Consider the following 9,920-nt stretch of genomic DNA (forward strand, 5'->3'; position numbering starts at 1 on the left):
CATTATGACATCACCAATTATGACGACACCCATTATTATATCATCCATTATGATGTCATCCATTATGACGTCACCTATTATGACGTCACCCATTATGACGTCACCAAGCATGACATCACCCATTATGACATCATCTATTATTACATCTTCCATTATGACATTACCCATTTTGACGTCATTCATTATGACGTCATTGATTATGACGTCACGAACTATGACGTCACCCTTTATGACGTCACCGACTATGACGTCACCAATCATGACGTCACCCATTATGACGTCACCCATTATTACGTCATCCATTATGACATCATCCATTATGGCATCACCCATTCTGATGTCACCCATTATGTTGTCATTCATTAAGACATCACCAATTATGACATAATCCATTATGACATCACCCATTATGACACCAATTATGATGTCACCCATTATGATGTCATCCATTATGATGTCGTCCATTATGACGTCACCCGTTATGAAGTCACCGATGGAAGGGAACTTGTCCATTTCAATCAGCTGGGATCCATGATCTTATTGCTGTTGGATCTTTTAGCCTCTTTGGCTCTCCATTCATCAATCAGATCCTAAGGGAAAGAGCATGAAAGGGCAGGTTAAAACACACGATCCACACTGGAGAATTATCCAAGGTACAACAGCACACAGCCAAGTCCACAAGCCTGAAGGTGACCAGCCTCCTAACTGCTCAACATGACAAAAATAACTTTTCCTCTGCAGAGCTTTCTCCAGGCCCTTCCAATCCCACTGATCAGCTGCTTTTAGCAACCAAGTGAAGTCTCAGGGAGGGAAGAACAAAAGAGAGGTGCCATACTTGGGGACTTATAAACCACTTGTCTCATGTCTAAACAGGGTACAAACAGGACTCATTCAAGATTCCATTGATTCAGTTCACTTCTATGTCAACCATTTGCCCAATAAAGGGCAGGCATGAGGAGGAGCACAATGGGAATATTGATCCATTGTCCCCTAAAAAGCCACTTACACCGAGCAAAGTTATTCCACACGTGAGAAAAGGAAAGTCAGTGCACCATGTTCTTCACTACTGAAGACTCATCTTGGATGTTCACATCATATTTGATCAGTTACTGCATTTGAAAACGACAGTGTTCCCCCTCGGCTAGAACCAAAAGACTGGAAAGTCCAGCACAACACAAAGGAAATACTGATGTCAATGAGTTCATCTGAATTAAACAGCTAAATACAAGGAAACAAAAAAAATATGCAGAAATAGCCACCACAAATCTTACCTGTCTTTTCAGGACCAGGTGTTTTCCCTTCCAGTACTTGAGCATCTGAAGTGCCTGCAAGGTGCTAACAATGTCAACAGGATGCACTGCAGTCTCCTGGCTGATTTCTGCAAACCAGCAGCACTTTATGTTAGAACAGACACAGATTCCCCTGCAATAGCCTGTAATTGTTAGTTGTCACCTCCAAGTTTCAGGCAACTCCTTTGGAAGGGATGCACACAAAATGCCCTGCACATGCTGAGGAGGTACCTGCTCTGGCTGTCTGACTTGCAGCCTTTCACCCTTCAGAACTACCCTGACATGTCTGGGAGATGCTGCACACTCCTTGGTGCCATCATCATAGAAATACTATTAAAGAAGTTCAAATAGTCTCAACGTTTTCCCACAGCATCAGAAAGCCTCTCAGTGGAGCCATTTTCCTATTTAAAATTCAAGTTTTAATTAGAAAATTAAATTATTCTAATCTACAGAGGGATAAAGTCCTTTCTGAATATTTTAAATGTATTTTTTTAAAAGAATAAGCCATTATATAGTTTTATACTCTTCAAGCTGACTTATCTTTAGTGGTGGCAGGACTGGAAAGCAGCCATACCCAATTATAGGAATATTCCTCCAGCTCTGCTGCTACACAAACATCTCCATGAGTGAAGCACGACCTGCCCCATCTTTAAGGAAGATGAATGAATGAGATGCAGGGGGATGTTCCTGAACCCACTCACTGCAAACCTTTTCCCTGGGAAGCATACCTTTGATAGAAATCTCTTTTCCTTGGAAATTATGCAGGTAACGAAGAAGAACTTCCTTCCAGTAGCTCCTGTAGCTGATGAGCCCTAAATCAGACAGAGGACGTTCTGGAGAGCCAACTTTTTCTTCTACTTTAGAAAGCAAATAGCCTGCAAAGGAAAAAAAAAACCCAACATTTATCCTTCCTAAACTACTCTCTCCTGACTGCTACCCTCTTTAGCACACAGAGAAAGCAGCTAGAATGAAGCCTGCTCAGCCACAACCGTAGATATATTAGATTTATCATGCCTCCAGGATTTCTCTCTCCATACTTACTGAAGTCAATGAGCATCTTGCCATAACCTTGCCTCATGTACTGGGGCATTGTCAGGATACAAGAAACATTGTAGCTGAGAAAAGAATTCTTCTCGTAAAAACAAGGAGAGAGAGAGAGGAGAGATTAACAGGTCTTGATCTGTACAAACAATGGGGATATCATCACCCCAGCAGACTGAACAAGCCTGTGCAACTGATACAATACAAGGTGAAAGGAGCAACAGCAGAAAAACCTGCCTAACAACAAGTCACACAATCATCCTTCAGCTACCAACCTGGCTTAGTGTCTTGCTTGATTAGCCATTACATTGGGTGTTTGGTGCACAACTTCAAGCCTAGGATAGCTGGCCATGGAGTTGTGCCTGGGTGTGTATGGATGTTCAACTAACCTTGGAGAAATAACCTATCAGGTGACAGCCAGTGTTGTCAGCTTCTGTCATGACATAGAAGAGGAAGGGTTCAACATCATAATACAGTGTTTTATGGTCCAAGAAAAGTTTTGCCAGCAGACACAGGTTTTGACAGTAGATCTAGAAGCAGAAGGAGAGTACAATACATCTGTTTATTACAGTGGGACACCCCAAGAGTGGACAAAACCATGGCAAATGACAAGAAAATTCTGAATTATCTGAGAAATGAGGTACAGTCTTTCACACAAAGCAGCTAGGCCAGGAAACAATTCCATTTGTGATGAAACTTGATAAGCCCAGCTTCCTTAAGGGTGGGAATTGACATCTGTGATATCAATCTCTTAACTCCCCAGATACCACATCTGTGGTATCTGATACCACTCGGTGAAGGAAGCAGAAGGTTGGATCTCTGCTTGCTTGCACTGTACTGTGTTAATCCTCTGCTTCAAGGTTATCTCTGGTCACTTGAAAAGCCTCCTCCCAGCTTCCCGCAGTGCAAAATTTAGCATTTGCATTTGTTTCTTTGTTCCTTCCTCTGAAGCCTCCCAAGAGCAGACACAACCAGAGGCAGGACACACATGGTGCTGCTGCCCAGCACTGAATGTGCAGCTGCAGATCCATGTTCTGCCCTTCAACTCAGGGCTAAGGAGGTCACCCTCACCAACAGGAGGCTGGTTCACACACTAACCCAGAGCTGTCCAAGTATCCACAGGGAACGGGAGGTGGGCAGCACAACCCACTGAGGCTGAGCACAGAAATCTTCCCCCTACCCTGCAGTACAGGATCTTGACACACATGTCCAAGCACTGTATGAGCCAAGAGGTGGAACTGCTGGAGCACAACGTGGCTGAGGAATAACCACAAGGAAAACACAGACAAAACTGCAAGTGTGGACAGACCAGACTCTAGTCTTTCTACAGCTAGAGGGAGAAAGGGCCACTTGTGTCCTGCTTCTATACAGGAAAGGAGTGCCCAGCACATCTGAAAGCCACTCCAGACTGGCCTGAGGATGGCAGTTCCTTACCTTGTTCTTCTTCCCATCCACTTCAAACACTGAGATGGAGCCTTTCCGGTAGATTTCATCACCCGGTGGGTGTTTCCAAACACATTTTGCCTATGACAGGAAAACAACGACAGGGGGACGGCGTTTTCAGGGTGGAAAAAATTTACCAGCTCCTGGATATACCAGGAAACACACGGGTCTCCTAAAGTGGAGATAACACCAGGAATGTTTTCAGTGGAGATGCTGATAGCAGGTGTAAGGCAGGGGGATCAGCTCTGCCCCAGCCCTCACCATGTGCCTGCGAAGTATTGTCTGGCTCTTCCTGTACTTGAGGCAGAATTCACACATGTAGAGACGGCCCAGGCGAGCATACTCCTCTGGGTAGGGGGAGTGGTACCAGGTGTCCAGCTCGTAGCGGCCAAACGCGATGGTTTTAATCATGTTGCTGCCTTCTGTGATCTGGCCCTGGAGCTGCAGCTTTTCCTGGGAATGGGAAAAATGGAGGAGTATTTAAAAAAAAAAAAACAACAACCAAACAAAAAAAAAACAACAAGGGAGGTTGGTGGGAAGGTCGTATTTGTTTCCCTCAAGGAAAAGAAATTACTTCAAGTCTTCTAAATTCACAGAATCCCAGACTGGTTTGGGTTGGAAGGGACCTTCAAGATCATCTAGATCCAACCCCCCTGCATGGGCAGGGACACCTCCCACCAGCCCAGGCTGCTCCAAGCCCCATCCAACCTGCCCTTCAACACTGCCAGGGATGGGGCAGCCACAGCTTCCCTGGGCAGCCTGGGCCAGGGTCTCACCACCCTCAGAGTAAACAGTTTCCTCCTCATGTATCACCTAAATCTTCCCTCCTCCAGTTTTAATCCATCCTCCCTTGTCCTCTTACTACAATGACTGTAAAAAGTCATCTTTCAATGTGACCATGTCTAACAGTCCCTCCCACAGACCTCTCCTTGATCAGCCTCAGTCTGAGCCCTGTCCACAAGCAGTAGTTACTGACATCAGGAAATGTCACAAAAATCAGTGCTTGGCAGCATGCCAACACTAGGGTCATCCTCTTCTTGTCACAGAAGCAATGGAAGCTCCTTGCCACTTCAAGCTTATTTCCTAATTTGCAGGAAGAGGATACAGCCTAATGCTCTGCCTCAGATATCCCAGATGCAATTGCTACTGGTAAGCATCAAAGTGCCTTTTGGTTCATCTCTGGAGGTGGAAGGTGGCTTTGCAAAGCACCTACAGAAGCCTCAGCCTCCACTCCACAGTCACTGGCTACTGTCAGGATGGGTTCTGTTGCCAACACTCCCTAGCCATCCTTTCAGCAGGTGAGGCTGTCTTTTCTTTCACTGAAAATAAACACCTGCTACATGGGCCTGTTACTAATTATTCCTCCATTCTCACTGCAAAAGCTTCACTCCAGCTGTGTGCTTTCAGCACTCCAATGTTACCCCTACAGCAGCTTTGCTGACTTGGCTGGGCTGGAGTTCCCCATCTTGCAAACTCTGATTCTACCTGAACAACACCACCCAGGAAGCCTTCACATTCCTAACAAAGACCTTTGCTATCAGGTATAATAGGAGTCAGAAGTCTCACCACGTCCTCAGATGCCCGTGCTTGTGCTCTCCGGAAAAGCTCCAAGTCATACTCACTGGTCAGGTTTTCAAGGAGAGGTTCCCTAGTGTTGCCATAGGTTTGTCTGTGCTCCTGGAGCAATAAAATAACAGGAGATTTTGCTGCCACGATGCTACCAAGCTGTTGGATCTTGCAGCTTTTTTTAGCTGAGAATGTTATAGGATGGCTGGGAAAGCCAAACTCCTGCTTAGTTGTCTCATTCCAGACAGGAGGGCATTCCAAGAATTGAAACAAGAGCTAATGAGGGCACCAGCTTTGGGTGTGCCAGACATAACCAAGCCCTTCTGGCTGTTCTCATATGAAAAGCAAGGGGTGGCTTTGGGAATTCTAGCCCAGAAGCTGGGTCCCTATAAGCGAGCAGTAGCATACATCTCCAAACAACTGGATACAATTAGTAAAGGATGGCCAGGATGCCTTCGGGCAGTGGCTGCAGTTGTTCTGAATATTCAAGAAGCCTGGAAGTTCACTTTGGGACAAAAGATGGTTGTGCATACTTCCCATGCAGTAACCTCTGTTCTGGAACAAAAAGGGGGGGTATTTGCTCTCACCATCAAGGTTCCTGGATGCCTTCCTGTGTGATGTACTCTAGGTGACCCTGCTCTGGCAGGGGGGTTGGACTAGATGATCTTTCGAGGTCCCTTCCAACCCCTAGGATTCTATGATTCTATGATTCTATGATTCCTGAAGTACCAAGCAGTCCTAAAGGAACAAGGTGATGTTGAAATTACTACATCTGCCACCATTAATCCTGCTTCTTTTCTGAGTGATAAGCAGGAAATGGAAGCCATCACACATGACTGCATAGAGACTATAGAGACAGTGTATGCAAGCAGCTCTGACTTGAAGGAGGAACCACTGGAGGAAGCTGAATACACTTGGTACACTGACGGGAACAGTTTTGTAAAAGATGAGTCCGCATGGCAGGATATGCTGTAACCACCAGGGATCGAGTGGTGGAAGCAAAGTCCCTCCCTAAGGATACATCTGCACAGCGAGCTGAAATAATTGCTCTAGTGAGAGCACTGGAGCTTGCTAAAGGTCTAAGAGTGAATATCTGGACAGATTCTAGACATGGCTTTGGTGTAGATCAAGCTCATGGAGCTATTTGGAAGGAATAAGGAATTTTGACAACCCTAGGAAAACACATCAAGCATGCTGACATGATTCTGAGACTTTTGGAGGCTGTACAATTGCCTTCAGCCGTTGCTATTATGCACTGCAAAGGACACCAGAAAGGTAACACTGCCCAGGAGGTGGGAAATAAATTGGCAGAATATGAGGCAAAAAGGGCAGCGGAACAAGGTGAGGTATTAAGTCTGATTTCCTGAGAAAACTTTGACACTACCTGATTCAGTTAATTATGATGAAAGGGATCTTAAATTAATCAAAGATGTGGAAGCAGAGATTGAATCAACAGGTTGGGCAAAATTGAGAGATAACAGAATAGTGGTTCCTTTCAGGGTGTTATGGAAACTGGTAAAAACAGAGCATGACAAGACACACTGGGGAACTGGAGCTTTGTACAACTCTCTCACAAAACAAATAGTAGCTAGGAATCAGTTTCAAACTGTGAAGAGTATGGTTGATAGATGTGAAATCTGTTTCAAAAAAAAAAAAATCCAAAAGTGGAGAATCGAATAAAATTTGGAAGTATTGATAAAGGGAATGTTCCAGGCCAAAACTGGCAGATAGATTTTTCAGAATTCCCTAGAAAGGGCAGGGATATTCAGGCCATTTCAGGATGGCCTGAAGCCTTCCCCTGTAGAATCAACAAGGCCTGAGAAGTAGTAACAAATATTTTATTAAAAGAAATTATTCCTAGGTTTGGAGTGCCAGAGGTGATCTCCTCTGATAGGGCAACACACATTGTGTCACAAGTGGTTCAGCAAGTTAGTAAATTCTTAGAAATTAATTGGAAATTGTACACAGCTTACCACCTGCAAACAAGTGGGCAAGTGGAAAAGGCTAATCATTTGATAAATACATTTAGGGTGGGATCAAGCCCTCCCTATTGAACTAACAATCCGTACTTTAAGAATATGGAATGACTACCCTGTTTGTAGGGTGTCTCAGGAATATAACCCATTTAACCTGGCACAGACAAACACACTTATTTTTGCATATACAGAGGAACAGGTGGCAATGTTTTGGCACTATGAAAGCTTGAACGTAAGTCATGCAAGCTTATCTTGGGGGAAATTAAATGAGATATTGAACCAGTCTCAAGAACTTTGAGAGCATTTAAGGAAGCAGAATAAAACCTTGGCTGAGTCTATCATTAAAACAGTAATAGCCAAAGACAAACTTATTGATCTGTCTAGTCAAATTGAATCTGAAACTGCCCATCATAGGTGGGATATCTTCTCAGCATAATCATCCTCTGCAGAAAGAAACTGGGATGTTTTAATTCACCCACTTTTGATACTATTGGTGTTTGTGATTATACTGACAGTCATTAATTGCCTTTTATGGTATAAGCTAAAGAAACTGACTTTAAGAATTTGGGCCTTGCCTAAAGTAATGAAATATAATGATCTAGAATCTTTGTAAAGGAATTTACAAAGTTTAAAGAAAAGGGGGGATTGATACATCATAGAATATTTGTTAGTAAATTCAATAGAAATATAGCCTAATAAAAGTTTACTAAAGTAATGAATTTGCTATACTAAGGGTTGCTTTTAAAACAAGGTGCTTTGTGAAACTATCAGTCAACTATGCCAAGCATCCTGTAGGTTGTGATAACATCAAGTCTTCTAAGACCCTGGCAGCCTACAGACACAGGGAGAATCCCCAGTGCTTCCCAGAGCTGTAATAAGGAATGCCTGCTCAATAACAGCTTGGTTGTTGTTATTGGGTCTTGATCTCGGAATCCTGACCCAGCCGCACCAGCCTCCCACTGCGGTGAGGAGTGTTAGAAAGCAGGGGGTTTGGAAGCTCCAAATTTTTGTTTCAACGTCACCAACTATGATGTCACCAACTATGACATCATCCAGCCCCGGGTGACACTGCCCGTGGGGCACTCGCTGGGACCCACAGCCCCTTCCAGCCACTCCAACGTGTCCTGTTTGCCCCTGGCAGCCTTCAGGATTTCCCTGCCTGTGATCTCTGGCTGGTGCAGGTTCAAGCTCGCCTTGCAGACCTGGAAGGAGAGCACAGGAACGATGGCAAAGGCAGCCTGGCTCCCACCACCAGATGCCTGCTGGGGACCTGCCAGCAGTGGCTGCTGGGGCAGGGATGCAGGAGATGATGGGGCTGCAGCTCTGCAGAGCAGCAGCTGACTCCAGGCAGAGGGAGGCTCCATCACCCTGCCCTGCCCCCACCCGTGTCCTCCTTGGCACCCACCTGCTTGGATCTGACATGGAGCTGCACAGACTGCACCAGGGAGAAATGCCACTGCTCACCCTGCTGCTGAAGCTGCCTCTCCTCCAGGATGTCCTGCTGCTGGAGCAGGGTGGCTCTGCTGGGCTGCTCCAGGCTCTGCTCTCTGCAGGCCCCACGGCTCCTCTGCTGCACCTCCAGCTGCACCAGCTGGACAGGCAGATGTTCCCCAGCAGCTCCAGGACCCTGGTCCCCATGCAGACCCATCACAGCGGTGTCCGGGCAACAGGCCCTGCATCACAGAGGCCTGGGGGTGGCTGTGGAGACGCCCACCCCTCACCTGCTGGGACCAGCTGGACCCACCTGCACGGCCCTCAGGTTCCCCAGCAGCAGGGAAGGCGCCCGGCGCGGCCAGGAGCTGCTCCCCTTCCTGCACACAGCGACCTCCTGCCCTTGGGGCGGGAAACCCGCACCTGGAAAAGGGCTCCACAGGAGCAGCTCCTCCTCCTCCCAGCAAGCAGCTCCTCCTCCTCCCAGCAAGCAGGAATCCAGCCGAGTTAGAGACTTCAGGGCTAAACTGGCCAAACCCAGATGGTGCTGAAGAGTAGAACCTGTTCCTGCTGGTCACAAGTGCTGTGTTGAACTGGGCTGTGTCTCCCGCAGAGCCCAAGCAGCAGGATTCACTGGTACATCAGCCAGCCTGTCAGCATGAGGAACAACAGGACCCAGCTCAGCACAGACCACGAGCCTTCCTCCCAGAGACCCCTGCCCACGGCCCCGAGAGGCAGTGCACATGGGGAGGGGTGTAGCTTGATGTTAATGACTGCGGGAAATGATTTAAATATCATCATGAATTCAGGAATCACTCTGTATAATCCCACCCCCCTCTCAGACAAGAACACACGTGTATGTTTAAGTGCACAAACGATGTGTTTGCCCTTCCCGTGCTGGGCTGTGTTTGCAGGACTGATCCCCAGTGCCCAAGAAAGAACCCGCTTTAGAGCTGCTCAGGGCTAGAGAGTCTCTTCCCTCACATCACCAGGACCCCTCACAGCCCCCCCAGGGACCCCTCAGGAACCCCCAGGGCCCATTTAGAGCCCCCAAAAACTCTCAAGGACCCACCCAGAACGCCCCGCAACACCTCAGAGGGACCCTGCAACTCCAGAACTCCCCGGGACCCCTTAGAGCCACTGGAACCCCTCAGAGACCCCTGGGCCCCTCCAA

The 9,920-nt window shown here is 46.8% G+C and overlaps 2 protein-coding genes across 2 annotated transcripts in view; both read right to left on the reverse strand.

Annotated features, from left to right (window-relative positions):
• Positions 1–479: 479 nt before the first annotated feature.
• LOC127396220 (histone acetyltransferase KAT7-like) lies at positions 480–5,870 on the reverse strand. The gene is given in 9 exon segments (XM_051643841.1): positions 480–590; positions 1,272–1,378; positions 2,018–2,164; positions 2,331–2,421; positions 2,720–2,860; positions 3,765–3,854; positions 4,035–4,208; positions 5,340–5,450; positions 5,793–5,870. Coding segments are annotated over 9 exon segments (1,050 nt in total).
• A 2,485-nt stretch (positions 5,871–8,355) lies between these two features.
• LOC127396221 (olfactory receptor 14J1-like) overlaps positions 8,356–9,920 on the reverse strand; it is a 2,951-nt gene continuing 1,386 nt past the window's right edge. Inside the window, exon 3 of the mRNA XM_051643842.1 lies at positions 8,356–8,517. Within this exon, the coding sequence (XP_051499802.1) occupies positions 8,356–8,517 (162 nt within the window). The remainder of the gene's footprint in view (positions 8,518–9,920) is intronic.

Source organism: Apus apus, unplaced genomic scaffold (genome assembly GCF_020740795.1).
Source record: "Apus apus isolate bApuApu2 unplaced genomic scaffold, bApuApu2.pri.cur manual_scaffold_34_ctg1, whole genome shotgun sequence".
NCBI classification, from domain to species: domain Eukaryota; kingdom Metazoa; phylum Chordata; class Aves; order Apodiformes; family Apodidae; genus Apus; species Apus apus.